The sequence below is a fragment of the Aquila chrysaetos genome, chromosome 2 (genome assembly GCF_900496995.4).
Source record: "Aquila chrysaetos chrysaetos chromosome 2, bAquChr1.4, whole genome shotgun sequence".
Lineage (NCBI taxonomy): Eukaryota > Metazoa > Chordata > Aves > Accipitriformes > Accipitridae > Aquila > Aquila chrysaetos.
This window is the reverse complement of record NC_044005.1, coordinates 42522455-42543388: the sequence shown is the minus strand read 5'-3', so window position 1 is coordinate 42543388 and position 20934 is coordinate 42522455. Positions and strand designations below refer to the sequence as shown.

At 41.2% G+C, this 20934-nt stretch overlaps 2 protein-coding genes across 5 annotated transcripts in view; both read right to left on the bottom strand.

The window, feature by feature from the left end:
* Positions 1–8811, bottom strand: part of SPTBN5 (spectrin beta, non-erythrocytic 5) — a 109179-nt gene extending 100368 nt beyond the window's left edge. For 2 of the 3 annotated variants that reach the window (XR_005933754.1, XM_030004503.2), the window contains exons 1-2: positions 6534–7168; positions 477–592 (exon numbers count right to left, since the gene is read on the bottom strand). The gene's annotated coding sequence lies outside the window, so the exon portion shown is untranslated. Of the gene's footprint in view, positions 1–476; positions 593–6533; positions 7169–8735 lie in introns of those variants that run through there. The other variant, XM_041128072.1, reaches the window with a different exon arrangement.
* The window catches only part of EHD4 (EH domain containing 4), a 33157-nt gene continuing 19477 nt past the window's right edge, over positions 7255–20934 (bottom strand). For both annotated transcript variants that reach the window (XM_030042534.1, XM_041128079.1), the window contains exons 4-6: positions 18580–18992; positions 14381–14545; positions 7255–11862 (exon numbers count right to left, since the gene is read on the bottom strand). In XM_030042534.1, coding sequence (XP_029898394.1) covers positions 11326–11862; positions 14381–14545; positions 18580–18992 — 1115 coding nt within the window. In that variant the 3' untranslated portion in view covers positions 7255–11325. The remainder of the gene's footprint in view (positions 11863–14380; positions 14546–18579; positions 18993–20934) is intronic.

Here is a 20934-nt window from a genome sequence, read left to right as displayed (position 1 = left end):
GGGCTAGTTCAGCACTGCCTACTTCCTCTATGTGGAGAGCAGATATTCAAAGAATTGCCTTTCCCTGCCAGAGGGGTGATATTAACTCACTCCCATGTAATAAACCCCATATAGTTAACCCATATCATAATGCCATTTCTGAATTTGCCAAATAGTTTTCAGAATGTCTGTGGGCTCCTTTTTTTTAAAAGGGTTGTTATTCAAGCATTGCAGCCACCCTGAACAATGATGAAACTGATTTCGTTTAGGTGCAAAGGAAGCTTATTTGTTGAGCTACTGCCTCGTGCAACAGCTCACCTGCTTTATTAAATTAAGTTAGAAATGCTCTCTGTATTGGTAGGTGATTACCTGAAGACAGATCTGTAATAGATTATCTGCCTTTGCAGGATGCAAAGGCACTGCTAAGAACCAAATCTGGCTATAATGATACATTACAGAAAAAAAAGATCAAAGAGCATTAAAAAAAAAGGACTTACTCAGGTTTGGAGGAACTCCTTTCTGACATTCAGCAGTCGGTCATTCTGGAGAATGACTTTCAGTTGCAGATCCACTCCTATTCCTAGTTCAGCTCACTGTTTTCATGCAAAGCGACCTTTGAATTGGGGAACAGAGACCAAGTATTTATGATCTACCTATGAACCTTTCATCTGATCTGAAGGAAATAACCCACCAGAACACAATGAGTAAAGGTTGTCACAGGCCTTGTCCGATTCTTATGCTCAAAAACCATGTATGAATGGCACCAAAATTGCTATATAGCAGTGAAAATAGTCATCCACCATACTGATGCTTTGGTAAAGAGCATCTTTCACAGTTGTACTGAAGGCTTTGACTGATCACAGGCTGCTTTTCTAAAGGAATTCTTACTTGGGAAATTGAACCCGACAATGGAGTCTGAAAATGAAAGCACAGCAGAGGGTACAAAGATGAGACCAATTCCCAAGTGGTTAAATTGGGATACAGCAAATAAATTGCCAGTCACTGCGTTGAGGAAGCTCATGTGCACAGATACCTGCTGCTGACAGGGCAAACTGGGATCAAGCTGGCAGTGCCAGCTGCTTCCAAAGTTTACTGTTGATGGAATTTTCATTAATAACAAAAGCAAAAATAATTCTGGTAACCTATATAACAGTGACTTACATAACTGTCACTTAGAAGGTCACGCAAGCACTGAACATGTTGACCTGGCATCATTGCCAGGAACCAGAGGGTTGCTGCTGGGAATCACTGCTAGAAAATGGGCAGGCATCTGAAATCAGAAGCTGTAAGTGAAGATGTCCAGCTCAGAGATGAGGTAAGGGAGTAGCAGGCTTTTCCCTTCTGGCAAGTGTAGTTTAGTTAGTATCCAAAAGTGACAGGAGGAAACACATAAGAAGAAATGAACAAACCCTCCAAAACTCAGTGCAGATATAACTTGATCAACAAAATCTGTATCTTCATACACACCCTAGAGAAATGTTGTACATAGTATCATGTAAGACAGCTAAAAATAAAAAATTTAATACATACGTTACAGGTATTACTCAAAATATTCCCTCCAGATTCCTGGACTTGTGTTCACCAGCAAACTAATACAATGTAATTCTTCGTGACGATTAAATGGGAATATGATGACAGGAGGAAAGGGATATAAATTCAGCAACTGTTTACACCTCTTCTCTAAGTTCAGTGCCTAGTTGTAATTCCACTCTTCTCTTTTCTGTCTTGCTTCTGGTTATACCTACTTTCTTCTAAAGGTAGTATTATAGGCTGTTGGCTTAAATCTGGTACAGGTTGGCTAGGCTGTGTGTGTTGAGAAAATGTCCTTTCTCCTATCAAACAAAAGGCAGAGGACCGGTAGTTGAATTGGCCCTGGATACAGGAATTTCTCCCTATTGCAAGTTAATTATTATCTAAACAATTAAACGTGTGAAACACTGCCTTTGTTTTTTATGATGATACAAGGCAATCAAAGATCTGGTATAAAATTTCACTAACTCCTGAATACCTATCTCCATTTGTAGTATCTGTCTACAGTTCAAACTTAAAATGGTGGACATATGTGACACCAATAAATAAAGCCATTTCCTCAGTGCTTTACATCCTAACAAGGTGAGAGGGACGGCACGATATTTGTGTGCAGTTTCCTGGAGGGACCAGGAAAAGAATCGCCCCTCCGGGCTAATTACAGGCCCTCTCTTGCTGCCTTCTCAGAGAAGGGGAGCCTTACCACTGACCTCGGGAAGGAAAAGGGCCCGAGGAGCACCCTCCCCTTGCCCTGCTTTCAGTCTGAAGTGGTTTTCCACGACGGCAGCAGCGTTTTCTTGTTTCTTAACTGGAAGGACCCTGATGTGGGATTCCCTTCTGCAAAGTAGCAGCCACGTAAGATGCGTTAGGTTTTTTTAGCACCCTTTCTTATCTGCCACAATCTTGTTCTGCTTAAGAGGGAAACCGAGACCGTGGAGATCAAACAGACCTCACGCCCAAGCAGCCTGGCTTGCAGCTCCGAAGCTCCTCTGCCCGCAGCCCTTCTCCCACTGCTCTTCCACTCCTGGCAACACCATATAAAACAAAGAGGGATGTGACACTTCCTTTCTACCTGTTTGAAATTTTATTTGGTTTTTTGAAATATAAACCTCCTCCTCCCACAACAGGTATGTGAATTTCCAGCTCCTCTCTAAGACGGGAAGAAACGTTTAATCTCCCTGTCGCAAAGAGCGTAGAAGCAACAGTCGCAGGGCCCGCAGAGGGTCGCGGATGCGGAGTTTGCTGCTCCCGCTCCCACCCCTGACCCGAGCGAGGGCTGATCGCCACGAGCTTTCCCAGGACAGCAGAGCCCTGGTCCTGTGGAGGCCTCCCTGGCCCCGCTCTCTAGGCAGCAGCCCTGGCTTCCCCCTCTCATCGCCCTCGCCCACCGGGATGGAGGAGTCTGTCGGAGGGGAGGACTCTCGCGCAGGCGGGTACAGATGCCTTCATGTGCCCAAGTGTCCCTACAGAAGGCCGTTCACAGCTGACGGTCCTGTAACTAAATGAGCCCTTCATTGTACCAAGCTACTACATCCATCCTCTGAGCTGCCACGGAGCAAAGGCTGCTCCGATTTAAAAGCCACGTGGACATACTCACGCCTGCTCTTACAGAGGACTGAGTTTATTCGCGTGGCTCAGGTGAAAGGTTTGGCACAGCCCATCACCCTCCATTACATATGCTTCGCATACACATCTTCCTGAAGGTACGTGAAAATCCCGTCTGATCTCTGCTAAGGAGAAGGTTCCCCAAATCTCAAAGGAAACAAGTACGTTAAGTGCGAACACATGCATGACAGCTCGGCCCTCTACCCCACGCTGTGTCTCCAGCCACGTTGCTTCCACATGTAAGTCTCAAAACAACAAACATCTGTGCCTCGAATCTGCAGAGCAGGCAGGCAGCCCACTCTCAGGGCCGTGTTCTTGCAGCCCCCAGTGTGCCAAGCAAGCACAGAAACCATCCCGCTGCCGGGGTCCCACAGGTAGCTCTCCCCTCTGCCACGCTCCCCAGCTCCAGCAAACAGCTCATGTTCAGTCCCATCAAGGCAGTACGGACACAGGTGAGATAAATCATGACCCCAGAATATTTCCTAACCACATCTTGAATCACAGCAAATCTTAGACCTCACGGTGGCACAGAGGAGCTACGCTTTGGATACCGAGAACACCAGAGAGCAGCAGGCAGCAATTATTGCAAGAAACTGTTCGCTCATTTGGGATACTAAGGCTGAAGAAAAGTTGGGGAGTTAGTCAAAAGCAGCTTAGGAGTGGCATGGAGACCTCCAGCTGCCAGCCTGCACAGATCCCCTGTTTTCGCAGGCCGCTCAGCGGAACCCAGAAGACAAATACTTCTCTCCGCTGCTCTCCCCGAGGGGCTCCAGCTCACCACCCTCAGGCACCCCCCCTTAGCCCCCCGCATACCTGCCTTCCCAGCGCCGCTGTCACCAGCTGCCCCGGGGTGCCACGCACCCGCGGGCAGGGGGGTCCCCGGTGGATAGAGCCCCAGCTCCTCTCAAAGCTGAGCTCTGCCTGGGAGGATCTAAAGCGGCATCCCGGGATGCTGGGCTGTTATAAACCTCAGCCTCCCCATGCTCTAGTCTAAACTAGAAGTTGCTTTTCTCTTTGAATAGTTGGCTAGCGGCAACGTGACATCAACAGGGAGCAGAATTCAAGCAGAACAGTCGAATTACATCATCCAAAGGAACCGGAGCCCCTTGCTGCATTTGAAAAAAGAGGACAGCTTAAAGCAAAATCAGATGAATTTATTTTTCCTGGCACGAAGAAGTTCAGTCATCTTTTTGAAACAGAAAATATACATTTGCTTGTTCAGTCATGAATTAAAGACATTTTCTCCTTGGAGCTGTTTATATTATCTTGAAGTTTTCCTTCTGTTTCTGAACCTCAAATAGTAACATAAGAGCTTCAAAGGCTTTGCAGGATGAACACATGGGACAGAGGACTTTAATTCTCTTTCCATTTCATACAAACATAGATAAAGGGTTTCAAGTGACAGAATAGCCTTAATATTTTGAACATCAAACTGAAAATGGGCCTTAGAAGTTGCTGCATCGGCAATGCCAGATCTAACTAGTGTATTCTTATCATCTGGTTCAGATGTTTTAATTTTTATTCATTGCTACTAAGGATGGCCACTGCATGAGTGCAAAACTTCTCCTTTACAGCTGCATTTTAGGGGGTTGTTTGTGTATCAGGGGGATAAAGCATTTAGCTCTATTGATGAAAAAAAATTGTGAGACTGCAACGCAGATTGGCTCCCAGCACCCTCAGTGCCAGAGCACTGAACCCTACTCCCAGGGAAGGTGTACGCCATGGTGTGCACTCAGGTTTTGGTCCCCTACTGCCCCAATCAGCAGACGACTGATTACAGTCACAGCTCCCTCCCAGCGCAGCCATCCCGGTTTCATTGTAAAGGCCACCCAGTCATGTGGAACGACTGAAAGTAGTAGGCAAAAGGCACAGCATTGTATAAACAGTTAACATTAGGAGTGCAAATTTTAGCAGACAAGAGATAAGGCAGGGTAGTTCAAAATGAAAACAAATTGCAATTACTCTTCAACGTAGGCTAAAATTGCCCAGCCCTGAACTTACTGGTTATAGTTACACTGTTGGTTAATTTCTTAATTTCAGACTAGACATGAATGCATTTTGAGAAAAAACACAAAATGATCCCAAAAGGAAATAACTAAGCATGAGCAGCATCTTTCAACAGTTTCTTGTTTAAAATGTTTTAAAAATGACAATCATACATAGAAATCTTACAGTGCATCTGAAATACAGCATCTGGTGAGAGATACGTACCATCCATGTAAAAAGAGCTACTTTCACTACAGTGACATCTTCAGAGCTCCAGACTGAAGTGGAATATGGGTTGCCGAGCTAGCAACACCTTGGAAAGAACATAGACAAGCTCTGTCTCAGAAAAGAATAGGTGGGAGAACAAGCCAGACCTGGCATTAATGAGTTTCTAGTATTCACTGGACCAGAAAGTAACTGTGAGTCCACAGTCTATCACCACGTACAAATCTGTGCTAGCATGAAGTCCGGTGGGGAAAGGGAGAGGAACCCAACTCAATACCATGGTTTCCACAAGAGGTGGTGTTTTTCCCTCAGAGGTCAGAAAAGCTGTATAGACACAGGACTTCTGAATGTAATCGTGGAAGACAGGTACACCTCCTCCCGACTGTGTTTTGATCACAACAGGTGTTTGCTGGGTTCGGGCATTTATTTCCAGAAGACAGCTCATTGCCATGAATCCTGAGCGAAGGGAGGCACCTTCAGCAGATGTGTTTGTTCATCTGTCTAAAGCAGGGCAAAGCAGCCAACTCTTTCTCCTGGGGTTTCCTACCCAAGTCAGGCAGGCGAGCCCAAGAGCCAAGTTTTCTAAAAGGTCCTCTGCACTCACAGTTAGTACTTGCAGCATGATAGAGCCTTGGATCAGAGAAGCTCAGAACAGAGTCTGCTCCAAAGCCCTTACAAATACACCAAACGTGGGAGCCAAAAACAAGGTTTGGAGAATCTAAATAGTACAGTAGGCATAAATAGAAATGTTTCACAGTTTAAGGATGCCAAGTATTAGAAGTAACAACTACTGCAAAACTTAGTGTCGAACTGGTAGTGTAGATACTCATCCACCTTTCCCGTTGTCCAAATATAAACTGTGGATTAGTGCAGAACATCTGACTATGAAGGGTGCTGTAAATTTTTCGAAGTGTGATATGTCTTGTATGTGGAGTATATAAAACACCATTCTATGAAAAAAAAACCACAAACCCCCACCTCCAAACTGCATTAAAACCTCATCTTCTCCAGACTATTGCTAACTTTTATAAGGAACAATTCAAACAAGCCACTGCAATTCAACAGCAACATAGCCTCCAGGAACCCACAACATACTGTTTGTGCATGAAACACTTGCTTTCGTGTCACGTACAGGATGACCACCACGAGTGTAACAGCCTAGCCTGCTAACGCTGCTACGCACAAACCCCTTTAAATCTGCAGCAACTTACGATTTGACAGTAGTAGGAGCAGTAGCTAAACTGTAGCATCCTGGTGGCACAGATGTGTCTTTGGAGATGCCTCAAATAAGTTGTGTGTATACAGGAGAAGGAGAAGGGAAGGAGGAATTAACTGAAGCACAATATTAGAATGAATGTTCTATTGATATAATTGGTTATTTTTTAAGTAGTAGGTAGCACACAGTGTGGAAGATGCTCTTGGATCTTTTGGGACAAACATATCAACAAAGTACTTTTTGCTAAACTTCTATTTAATCTACCCTTATTTTTCAAGGTTAGTACCCCCACTGAAGTTAAAAGACATGCATTTCATCTGGAGTTCCAAGCTTTCAATCCACACAGGAAGTTTTTGATTTATCTTCCATACTTGGACTTTAAGAAATTTCCACGCTTCGACATTAAGAAACTCCAAAATTATGTTCTGCAATAAAAAGCTAATTAGAGAGGTGCTGGAGGTTTGTTTTTTTTTTTTTTTTCTTTTTAAATACAAATTTAATTCTGGAGTCAAGCCTTGGTGTGGGCAGTAATTTCAGCAACAAGTTCAAGGACATAGAAGAGAAATAGCCATAACCTATTACGGATACATAAACTGAGATGGGAAAATAAGCAGCTTGCCAAATAGCTACTATGCCTATGAGCCTTAAGTAGCAGGATTACAACATTCTACTTACTGAAAGATTACCTTCCAGAAAGAAGCTCACAAACGAAAATCTCAAGTAGTTCAATATTAGTTTATTAAATCAGCAATTTTTATCACCACTTTCTAAAAATGATTTACAAAGCATATTAAAATATATTACAGTATCTGCAAGGAATTTATTGTGTAGTAAAAGTGCAACAATAATGAACTTACAACTTTGTTTGCCTAGTTGGACAAACTGAAGCATACTGCACAGATCAAGCCTTCCCTCAAAAATCAGAGTGCCTCTGAAGTGAAAACACAGTATTTAACAAAAATATTAGAACAGGTGAGTATGTGAAGTAAAAAACAAAGTTCACGTCTGTTCATTCAGTGCTAAGTTACACATACCCATCAAACCATACGCTGCAAACTCTGCTTGAATTCCAACAACACAAAGAGCCAGCAAAGTGAGTGCATGTCGTGAAGGGAAGGAAGTAAGAAGAAGAAAGAGGGCACGTTTCAAGTACTGGGGATGAACAACATCGTTGAAAGTCAGGGACCGGATACTTCTGCTTTGAGACCAGGTTCCACACAAATCCACACCATCCCCAACCAACAACTGGGACCTCGCCCTGACCTAAAAAAAATTTGTAAACTCACCATTTTCAAGCTGTCGCAGCTTTGAAAGGCTCTTGCTGTCCTGTAGCGTGGTTATGAGCAGTAGCCCCACATTTTCTGTTCCAATCTCCACCAAAATTCTAAATAATTTCTGTGGGAACAGAACTAGGGTTGGGAATTAAAACTGTGTTGCGGAATAGTTGGAGAAGAGGTAAGAGCAGCAGTCTCTACTTTGGTTTATGGCAGCAGACTACACCAGTGGACACCGATTTAACAGGATGAATTACTGACAGTTTTGAATGGCCTCGCAGCAAATGTAATCAAAATCCTAGGCATAAAATGGCCAACAAATCTGACATCTTGGTCTTTCTTCAGCAGAGATGAGTAACATCAAACTGAATACCAAAGGTTACCTCATACTGCTGTTCCCAGTAACTATTTAGAGCACAATTTCATCAGAGAAGGTAATCCTGCTCACTTCTCATGCTCCTAACACATGGACTCACTAACTCCACAGAACATTACCCAAACTGTTGTGTGTGGCTGGTTTAACTAACTGAATGGTCTTGCAGGATCTGACAAGCCAGAAAGCCAGCAAGGCAAAGGGAGTACCTCCACGGGTATGTGAGGAGGTAGTGAGAAAAGATCCCTTGCCCTGAGCAACACCAACCTACTGTATCAGTTTAGCTGTGCAAGAAACTGCTGCTTAAAGTCCACGTGAACTGTACTTTAATCTTATCAAAGTACGATGCTAGTGCACTGCACCACACATCTAGAAACACATTTATGCATGTAGCTCTGCATGACAATCCTGAAACACTTCTATTCCTCCAGATAAACAGAGAAAATCCACCTCTACTCCTATACATGCTTTAGTGAATTCTCCTTCCAAATTCTCCAGGAAAACAAAGCAAAACATTTCAACCCCATCGAGACAAAGTATTTTAACTTACCAAAATGATGGATTTCAATTTACCTCCCCTAAGCCCAAGTTAGCACACTGTCATAGGGACTGAAGAAAAGGTTGTGTTCTCCATTTTACTGCGAATAAAGCTAGAAAAATAGAACAAAATCACTGAGAAACTATCCTGCTCCTCTCTCAGAAGGAGGATATTTCTACTGGCATGGGATCACACAGCTCCAATGCATGTGGAGCATCACCCTTGGAAGCTACACACAGTGGGAACTCACCCCTGGAACCCTGTGCTGCTGAAGAGCAAGGTAAGGCAGACAGAGTCAGAAGACCAGCAACTTCCCAGATCTTCTCAGCTTTGCCCACACTACAGTAGTCACAATACACAAGCTTGCTTGCTTTCTCCTGGTGTCTTTCCTTACTAAGCTAGTCAGGTTGGTCATTAGTGTATGAATTTGTTACTGACTGCAGACACTACACACAAACAAACATACATTACTACTTCTGCAGCCTGTTTTTAACAACTCCTGCGATGTCTATAGGCTACTTCCTGTTGAATCAGAAATAAATTACATAGAAAATTCAGTTACTCTGCAGACGTACAGTCACATAGGTAAACTCACGGTCAAGTTTCACAGCTCTACTGAAGTGCACAGAGATGCACTAAGGCTAATTTAGCTCCTAATTTAGGTCTAACAGAATTAAAGTTGGTATGCTTGAACGATAAGAGAAAAACCTAAGAATTCAAAAAAAGCAAGTCCTCAAGAACAATTTAACTATGCCAGGATATCCTTGATAAAGGCCCGGAAGCCTGGCAAGGTAAAGGTGTTCTGTCATTACTTAAAATAGCTTCATTGTTTTCCCATGGTAAAGCCCTGGCAAAGTTAATGGTAATTTCACATCAGAATAGGACAGATGCAGAAAGATAAGCGGTCCGAAAGATCTGAAGTATTAAACCTGACTGACAACCTACAAATGTACAATTTGGAAAAAGAAGCTGAGGCTGCTCTTAGGTCACCTGCAAATCTGAACATGTAAATGTGACTAAAATCTTAGCTGGGAGACAATACCCAAACTACTTCCCTCCCCTCCCTTACTGCAAGGATGCTAAAACATTTTTTGGCTTGCTCTGTCTCAGAAGGCACTACTGCTACACTTACTGAGACTCAAAGAAAAAGTGCTCAAAACTACAGTACCTTTGATGTATAGGGTATTTCATACTACAAACTGAAAACAAGTCAATTCCTGCTCACAGGCACAGAGTAAAACTGACTCCCAAGTTTGATTTTATAAAAGAACTGGCCCTCCCCAAAAGACTCAGGTTCACAGGGCCAAAAATTTGCATTAAGGTACTGACAAAAAACAGTTGTAGGCAGCCGATATGTTCACCTTTGATTGTGTTGTTAGAAAAATGAATGTTTATTAAGCGTCCATTCCTTTCACAGATTGTTTTCAATAAAGGAATAATATCTGGAGGGACCCATCTATCATTTATTACAGTCAATATAAAGATTCCTGTTAGCCTCCCCAACTTTCAAATCTGCCACCATAGGAATCGAATCTCTCTTTTGTAGTTGTCAGCCACGTGTTGGCAAAAGAAAGCTAAAACCTTTTCTTTAAAATATTATATATAAAAAAATATACAGACATAACTGTATAATTACCTGTAAATAGAAATTAAATACCAATGAAAATTTCCCAAGACGATCTGATGCGCTTTAAAGAGGGTGACTTTAAGCAATGCACCTCTTCTGAACAGAAAGTGAGGCTTGTTTTCAATGGAAACGTGATTTTTTTTTTTTTTACCTTATGAAAACATTCTGCTGTCACTTTGAACAATTCAGGAATTTATTGTCTGCAGAGCAGCTAAACTGAAACCTCAAAAGAAACTCCAAATCCAAGGACCAAATGAGATTCAGCTCTTCTAACGATAATACAAAGTATATAGTGCTGTATAAAATTGAAGAAGCATTTCTTCAGGTAACAAGACACAATGATGACAGATTGAAAGAATCATTTTAATATTTTGCAGTTCTAGCTATAATCAGTAAAGTTTTAAAATGAGTCTGGTCACATTCTGAGCACTTGAAAGACTCTCCCCATTACTCTTCTCTCTTTTTCTACCCCCCTATTAAATAATAAAAAGAAGAAAAATAAAATTTCCTTTTATATCAGCCTTTTCTTAAACTATAGAGATGCTGACATTCACTTGATGCCTAAAGTATGTTTTTAGCATAGAAAATGTTCCTTGCACAAGCAGGTGAATTTAACACTTAGAGCTTCCTTGCGCTATTTAATAGTTTGGAGAAACTTATGTTGCTAAGTATTTATGTTTGGTGAAGGTCAGTGATTTTTATACATGGTCTTTTCTGCTTTATGGTTGTAAAGGCAGCAAGACATGGAAGCAGGACTACAAAAACATTTTCACCTTACGATAGATCTATACAAGGCACTTGTGATAAGCATGTCTGAGTGAAGGTCAGCAGGGACAGCCATACGAATGCTTCCCTGCTACCATGCTTCTAATTTCAATAACTTGCATGAAATGTGCTGTGAGGTTTAAAGGATCTAAGCCTAATTTCAAATTTGTTGAAAGATTTCCAAAATCCTTATTCTTCTCCTTGTATTTTTCACTCTGCTGTCTGGAAAGGTTTCCTGTGAGATGGTGGCACCAGGTGGGAAGGTAGTGTGCCAGGCAGTTCATATCCATCCAGTTTAATCTTGATGAGATGTTTTGCTAATGCAAACTCCTCATCATCCAACATCCCATCACCATCACAGTCTGAAAGTTTCCAGATCTTCCCCAGGACACTGTTGGGTAGTTTAGAAGTCACCATCTCCTTCTTTGCACTAATCCCAGATATTTTACCATTGATTGGTGACAGAGTGTAGAAAATCTCATCATAAGCAGGTTTATCTTTGGCAACAACCCATTCATCTTCATCAGCTCCTTCCTTCGCACCTTCTCCATATCCGTGGCCAAAAGGTCCTGCCATGGTGCCATCAAATGCTCCACCTTGTACGATCTCTGTGGGCATATTGATCTCTTCCTGTCTGATCAGGCTCATCAGGGAGGCAATTTTGTTGGCCAGCATGTTATCCACAGCTTCAATTAGCTTTGGTTTCAAAGAATGAAATTTAGTGAAGTCACAGGTCTCCAACAGCTCCTGTCAATGACAAAGGTTTCAGTGACAGTAGTTAGGAACATTTTCAACACATTGAAGAGGTTAAAGAATGGGCTTCAAATTAAAATAGTCTGTTATCTTTTGAAGCAAATTCCGTAACAAACTCCTCTTGAAGGAGAATCAAAGCTGACAAGTATGTACCATACACCCAATATATTGATCAAACACACTAAGACAATTTCACAACAGTGTAGGAGCTCATCCATTAAATTACATTTACAACACAATTTTCAAAATGGCAATGCATAAAAACATGGCAGTTGATGAATGTTACCCAACGACTTTCCATTTGGTGATTTTCTTCCAAACAAAGAAAGCATGCAAGTAGGTCCTCACTCCTGCTAGCACTTACGCAAGTGTTTAAAGTTAAAAATAAATCCAAGAGTTTGCAGGACTGATCTGATTTTAGAGATTAAACTTCTTGTTTGTGGTTAGGTCATGAAGAAGTGTCCTTTACCAATAAAGAAAAACTGAGTTGGGATAACAGCAGCAGCGTTTTTGTAGAAGTGCTGCCAGAACTCATGAGGCCATATGGTCCCTGCCGAGTTTTCATCTTGTACATAAATGCCTACTAACCTCAGTGAGATGCTTAACTAGGTGACATGTGCTATTCCAACACAAGCTCCAGCATGTTTTACACCAGAGCGTTGGAAAATTAAAAATGCTTAGGCAATTATTAAATGATTTCTACATGCAAAATGCTAGCCAGGAAGAGAGAGTTACAGTGGAAACTTAAAAAAAACCCCCAAATAACACCCCCCCAAACTCCTCTCAAAATGTGTTAAACTGCTTTAACAAATCGCACCTATCACCTCAGGGACCTGCTCCCATACACATAGAACTATAATGATACAAACCCAAGAAACCCAAAGCCCAGGCAACTGGCTTTGCCCATGCACACAGAACTTTGGATTTCTTGCCAACCAACAACCATCACTCTGTTCCGGTGACATTTATACACAATCACCTGATTTACAGCAACCGATCAGTATAAATTTATGATATGCGATAAATCTTAGAAAGCAAAGGTCAAACCTTCTATCTGTTTTGGCACAATTTTGTTTTCTCACAATTTTGCTTTCTCACAATTTTGCTCCTCATTACAGAAGTGACTGATCTCTCATGTATATATTTGCTGCCATCTGCTGCTGAGGCTTAGCGACATGCACGATTAGTTTGATAACGTTCCATTCAAATTTTGTTTCAGTGTTCAAACTGACAAGTGATCACCTCTCATTCTCTCACTTCGCATCACCAACAAAAGTGGCAAGGAAAGAAAGAGTCAACTTTTTCTACAAAACCCCCTTTTAAAGCCTAACTCATAAAACCCTTCCAACAATCCTGCCTGTGAAAACCTAGCTGAAATAGATCTTGTACTTCATCTGTTATTTACTGTCTCATGCCAATAATTGATTCCCAAGTTAAATATTTTAGTTCATAAAAAACTTGTGCACCTCTAGGTTAATCAGATAGGTTAATCAGCCAGTCATCACTCTTTATGATTAGCAGTGTAAGTGTACCACATAAATTGTCAGGTTATGCAAGTGTCAATCTGGAAAACATCTTCCATCACACTCATGACTAGCCCATGGTCAGACAAACTGCATGCTCCTGATCTCATGTCCTTCAGCGTCCAAGCTGAATTATCTTCTAATTCAAAGGCCATTTAAGAAGCCTATGATCTCAGATCCAAAAGTTGCAAACTGAGGCTTGAGGAATAAATTGAAAAGCATTGCTAACACAACATTAGCTGTTCTTCCCTAGGATACTCTCTAAACAACTCACCTCAAATCAGAGGACAGAAATAAAAAGGTGAGAAAGTGACAGAAAGTTGGCAGTAAGATTGTATAAAGTTCAAAAGAGGAACAAGAGAAAAAAGGTATTTAAAAATTAACAATAAGAGTATAAATTGAGAACTCTGATCTCTCTTCTATCTTCATAGAATTCAAACTCAAAAGGACAAGAAAAAACTGAAAGGCACCATTTTCCTAAGAGATAGGTTTTAAATTGGACTTTACAGATAGCACATTGCCTTCATTTCTCACTGGCAAACAGTATCAGTAAGAGCAAGAATAGAGTATGGTGAAAATGATTAATATGTGACTACGGATATCACCTACACAAGTATATGATAGCATTACAAAAGTGATATAAATACCCAAAACAAGAACCAGCTTAACCCGTAAGTGTTCACTACCATTTTATTTGCACAAAACCTTTGGTACTATCTGCTATAAGGGACCAAATATTGACTAAAAGGACAGAAGGTCTGATTCCTTATGGCAATTTCTGCAGTCCAAGTTCCCAATTTTTTTTGTTCTGCACTGCTTCCAAGTCATGCTAACCCCATAACAGACACATGATTGATTGTCACATCAGCTGCTCTATTGCTGAAGACCCTAAACTGTAATGCTGAGATACTCTGTCCTACCTTTTCCAATTTGGAAATCCTGTTGGAAAGATAGTTTTATTTCAGTGGAACTGTAATCTATCATCCTACCTGCATTTTCTTGACTTCAGGGAAGTCCCCTGCAGAGATATGGTACTCCCTTTGCAGCTGGATGTAGATCTCTGGTAATCTACTGATCAGTTCCTTCTTCTTGTTCTCTTTTCCAAATACGGAGGGCATTTCTTTTTTCAGATAGCTGATGATATAAGCATGAACCTAAAAAGAAGCAAAACTCAAATCAAGACTACCATTTATCTACACTTAGCATTAGTGTTCTTCACACAGGTCGTAAAAAGAAACAGAAATAATATGTTTCCTTAAGTCAGCTCAAGGATAAGATATTATCAACAATTGTTTCTGAAACTTCACGTTTACATGAACAGTTATCAACTAGTTTTGCTGCTTTCAGCATTCCTCTGAAGGGCAGAGAGCAAGCAAACACATTTAAAAGAAATACAGATGCACACTTGCAGCTTAAGGAGAAGCATGGTACAGCATTCTATCAGTACCAACAGTGAGAGAAAAAGCAAGGCCCCAAAACCACGTCCTAACACTACATGCAGTGATCATACGCAGAGTGCCAGCCGTACTGGTCCACCCGCCTCAGTGGTAGAGATTTGTAACTCCATTCGTCTCACCAGTTATTGTGAGAAGCAATGGGATAACGCCTCAAGTAATCCAAGTATGCTAAGCAGCAGGGCTATCTAGCTGAAGTGACACTGCATTCCTACCTATTCACTCCCAGAAAAGCGAGGACCTATAGTCTATATTTATGCAGCCACCAGAGGACGACAGAGCAGTCAGTATACTATAAGAACAGCATGCCATGGCTGCCTTGTGAAGCCTTAGGGAGAAAAGTAGAGCCTTTCCAGCATATAAGGAAAGACATTAATTTAGGATGACAAGTCCTAAAACACATTGATACTTGCAGAGCTCTTCGAGTTTCCCATCTGCCATGATCAAGATAACCCAGCACTGCCATCAAAACACCCATCCTGCCCGTGCACCCTCCCTTCCACCCTTACCCTGAACCATTCACCTCTTCACCTTTACCACCCTCCCACCACCTTTCACCACCAAAAGGATCTGTTTGGCCACACAGCGAGTGATCTGGTCCAGGACAGAAACGGACTCACTTCTTAACTATGGCGAGTTGACTTACCCACTTCATTGCGTGGACACTGACACTCGTTCTGCACAAGAGAGGGAAGCGCAAAGGCAGCCTTCTTTTAGAAGCAATGCGCATCTATCACAAGTTGACATAATCAAACTGCTTTCCTAACCTCTGACCCGGCCAGGACCACTGAAGTCAAATGACCTCCACAACAGGATAAATCTTTACAGAACTCAGGTCCTTCTTCATTAAAAAAGGATGCAGCTGTTTCCAAAACAGAAGTTACTTACAATTTTCACACACACACACAGAAAAAAAGGTTAAAAATAAGAACGTCTATCAAACCATTGAGCCGTAAAAAGCTGAAATTTTGAAGACTGGGGGAAGACAGACTACCATAAAAAAGCATCAGTAGGAAAAAGTGATTACATAGATGTGGTGTAAGTATAATACTTAATACCTACCAAAACACGACAGAATGTGCCTTACAGTATTCTGTACAAACCTTACACAATCTGTATAGCGCTCTCCCATTCTTTTCCTTACTTATTTAGGAGGCTTACTGGAAACTGGAAGAAAAAATTTTCTTTGTTTTTAAAGAAAAATGGTTTAACCAGTTTTTATTTGCACATCTTACGATCACAACTTTCACACATCACTTCCTCATACCTAAAACAAGTGCATGCATTTTAACTGCAGATAAATTTAGATTTCTACAGAAGAGAAAAAAAACCAAACAACCCAGCATAAAGAAGCAGGGTTTCTCCATAAAACCATGAAATTTTGTAACACGGTAGATATGAGTTTTTCTCCAGAACGACAGAACTAATTCAACAAGGATATTTCTAAGAGAGTTTATAAGTAATTGTAAGTAATTTTATGGATCTAATGTTCAAAATAATACTTTGAGCGAAACCAGAAAAGTATGTTTATAGTTCACAAGCAGTAACAGCTTCACATGCGTATGCTAAGTAGTCTAAGGTCTGCCAGTATGCACATGTGTTTCTTGTAGATAAGAACAGTTCCCATCTTCAAAATGGTATAGTGAGTCACAGAACTTTAAAAAAAAAAAAAAGAAAAAGAAAAAGATAAAAGCCTAATGCCCAAATTTGACAGCAAGTTAACAGTTTGCTTTTGGGTTTTGTTACTGTACATGCTTTAGAAGAGATTAAGAACAGAATGGCATGAAATAGGACAAAAAAATATCATGCAATGCTGTAAAAAATGATTTTTGAGTGTCAGTACTTTAGGTTCAGTTTGGACGATAGAAAGACAGCACTGGAAACATTACACTGCTGCTTTCCTGGAGATAAACAGTTTATTCCCCTTCAATAGCTGTCTAATTAACTTGCCCTATGAGCATACTATTTTGTATTCACCTTTAACCATTTTTATTTTACATTACATAGAAACACCTAAAGACAATCCATCTGGCACTTTTCCACTTCCAAAGCAATTGTAACAAATGAAAGCAAAAAGCTGCCAACAACATCAACAAAACAGATTGAGATCATAGCAACTTTTAACACAACATCATCAGGAATGTGACTTTAAATGGAATTTTCAAGGAAGCAACTGCTATGGGGTGCCCTAAAGCTCAGGCCACAAAAAAAACCACCCACCCACAACCCTTTAAGTGTATCATTGTATTCAGAGAATTAAGCAAGCCAGCATAGGAAGTGGTATACATCCCCCCATGACTATTTTTTTATCAATGTAAGTTTATCAATGTAAGTGCAAGTCCTCTTCATTTTTGCTTAGAAGTCCACAGAAAAATGTATTGCAACTGCATTAACTCAACTGATGTTCTGTTTGATAACTGCACAGGAAATCAGAATTTCTGTTCGGTACCACCAGCTTTCTCCCCAAGTATTTCTGAGGTTAGTTTTCCTTCTTTTCCAATTTTCCAAATGATAAATTGTAATTCTTGAATCATCAATTTTCATTTTGATCTTGAGCTTTTCAAAACAAAGAGAAGCTTGGCAGTGCTTTTAACTGTTATTCTTACAGCAGCTGCAGTGCTACAATAAAAGAAACTCACTGCAGAATCAGAGAAAGAGGCAAAGAAATATTTCAGACTGCAGACAAAGCTTATTCTAGTCAGGCTGTGAGAAGAAAGGACAGTTGAAGCTAGCATTGTTAAGCAGGTAGTCTGAAGATTAGTGTAAAATATAACTGGAAGGTTTTACAAATGGGTAATTAAAACTTGGTGATAATTCACCAAGCTTTACAGTGACATTCACTCATTCATCAAAGATAACTAGAGACCTATAAAAAAAAAATTTTAAAGGTTTTCAACAGTCAGCTATAGACAGTCCCAGCACAGTCACACACAGCCTGCCCATGCACACTAGTGAGTGACTGTAATTTGCACACAATGCATGTACTCCTCCAGAGCCGAAAACAAGGGGAATGGTGACAGGGGCTACCTACAGTGGGGCACGTAACTCATGTTCCTCGATAATGAGACATGTTTTTTTCTGGATATGATGACACAAAGTCTGTATCACCCAAGTGTCTCTGTGACTGGGAATGAAGAAGATACAATTGGAGAGGCTCAAGATTTTCAATCTAATGCACAAGCATCTCTCCAATTCATCAGTATCTGTGCTTCACCAAGAGTGAGGCTTTTAATCAATCTTGTATTCTAGAGTGTAACAAATGCATTTAGTCAAAGTGTTTTTCCACTGCAGCTGATTGATAGTATGCATTAAGGCTTTAATATGCAAAAAAGCTTATGGAAGGTTGCATGTGGATAGCTTTGGTTGTGGTTTTTTGCCCCCCTTTTTCTTCTTTTTTTTTTTTTTTTTTAAAGTGTTCTTTACATAACAACTATTGTTAAATAAAAAAAAAAAAAAACCAAACATTCCCATACCAAGCAAACAATAGCTTTAATGCCCTAAAAAACCCATCAAAACCCTTCTCTAAAGTTAGGGAGGCAACCCAGCACAAGTCTCGATTTCCTCCTACTTGCTTCTATATCCTGAGTGGCTACCTCTTGCTTGAAAAACTGACAATTCAATCCATTTGCTGAAAAACACACAGCTTATAGGTAGAGAAAGATTGGGAAGGCTGAGAAAGGACATACCAAAGAGACTGCTCATTCAATTAATCTAGTTTTTTTATCTTTTCTTACCTTTGCAAGTCTTGCCCTCTTAATGAGATCATTGAGTTTCCGCACAGCTGCCTTCTGCGGGAGACTCTGGATATCCTTGAAAAGATCTTGTGCCTCGGCTTCAAAGAGTCTCCGATTCTCTGTGTTTCGGAGAGGATGGGCCCAGAAGGAGCCAATGTACACCCGCAGCACTTCTGGAGTGTTGATCACCTTTCCCAGGGACCACATGAGAGCACCGTAGACCCTCATCAGCTGCTGTGTGTCCACTTGGTCAGCCTTATTAAGCACTACTCGAATCTTGTCATCCTGGCCCCGGAATGACTTAATAGCTTCTGAAAACTCATCAGATATATCCAGCTTATGGGCATCAAAAAGTAGGATGATGCGGTCGACCCTCTCAGCAAACCACTGGAGAACTTGGCAGAAGTCGTAGCCTGAAGGAAGAATACACTATTACAGTCCTACCGTTCAGAAAAGCGAGTCTCAGAGAAGGTAGGGCTGGGGATAGACAACAAGGGGATCATAGCATCTGCCTGGGGGAAAAGAGGAGATGAACCACCTGTAGGAGAGCGTCTGTGGACAATGAGGTCAGGACAACTGTACCCTGCATTTCCTTAGACTGGTCTCACTATTACTGCCTTTTGTTTTTATTACTGCCCTTCCTTCAACCTTGCTATCCATCTCTTAGGTTATTATCTTTTGTGCTGCTGTGCGTTACCGTCTCAGGCCCATGTCTGCCTCTTCTCAGGAGTTCTGGCTCCTGTAGAGCACCCAAGCTAAGCAGGTCTGTGGGGTTCTTATCACAAGCTCTCTTCATCACTGTGAACACCAGCCACTTTTGTAGCACTGCCTATCTGTACTAACAAGGAATGTTAGTGCAGCACTCTGGCGTAGGTCAGCAACGAAAAATATTTGGATTTTAAAACCATTTCTAAACTCATCTCTCCTTGCATTGCAACACTTGTTTATTTCGGCCACAGCAGACTCAGAGATACAATTTACAAGTAATGTGCCTGCATTGCTGATGGCTTTGGGGACGTGACAGGTTACAGAACACGAGCAGTGACCTTTCTGATCATCTCAAACAAATTTTTTGATGTTCTTAAAGGAAGACGTATTCATAGCACCTGTCTGAACACTTTTATAAGTGCAGCTGGTACACAATCCACATAACAAACAGTATTCAGGAACTCCTTAGTCAGAAGTGACACATTTAATGCGCAGAGAATCACCACTAGTGATGTGGCACTGGGCTTGGCATGTATGTGACTCATTTTGTTTGAGTAAGGAAGAGCAATGTATGAGCTGGGAGCTGACATCCCACCCCTCCTCTTCCTCTCAGAAAGAAATCAGAGCTGAAAGAGCGAACAGTCAAAATGCAAGGACTGGCATAAGTAACCCAAACAGAATCAACAGTTTTGCTCCCAGCAGCATATATTTAAATGCCAACAGCAAAGAAAGCTCAGTTACCACCAGTGAGCCCTCCAGGGTGTCTTTGGTCATTTCTCAGCTGTGCAAGATAAGCCTTTAAACCGCCAATCCCCCAGCAAAGAAAACCCACTTAGACTACTCATACATGAGCCAATTATCCAAACACTTCATACACCTGGTCCAGATACAAGCACCTTTCCTCATTCTCCCTAGCATCTTTTAAACAGTATAAATAAAAGGGTATGGAGACATTGTAAAGTTGCTTAGCTTTTCTTAAAACAATGCTGGTTCAGTCAAGTCATTATTCATTATACCTTCAAGTTGGTGGTCTTTAACAGGGAACCCAAAACCAAATTAACTTTAGCTGCTTTCCAGTAGAACCTGACTAGGGCCAACATCAAGAAAAGCAGACAACATGAAAGTAATAAGAAAAAACAGTGAACTCCAGATTTGTCATGGAGCATACTTGTGCATGTTTAGCAACACAGGAAAGAACTCAGTCTTAAGTCTTTTGTTTAAAAATTACAAATAGCATATGAAATGAAATCCAGGAATTCTAGTTAATAGTAAGAAAGTGTCCCCATTTACCTGTCTTCCCTGCCCCCCCCCCCCCCAAAAAAAATCATAAAGCTTCACTAAAAATCCAGCACAGACACCTCCAACTGAAAGGAGAGGGCTATGTTAAAAAGGTGTTATTAGGATCCAAAAGGATGCAGGTCAGACTCATTAACTGGCTATACAAAAAAAAAAGCCATCATAATCTTTCCCATTAAAAGGATTACTTTGTAAGGAACGCAAAATCCATCCCCTTTCCAGATAATGCTGCTCTGGTACTTTCACAGGTTCTTTCCTGTGACCAGTTCCTGAAGGGCTGAACACGAGATGAAAGGTGGGGGCAAGGAGGAAAGCTGCACAATACAGCTCGAAGACAACTCTTCTCACTTC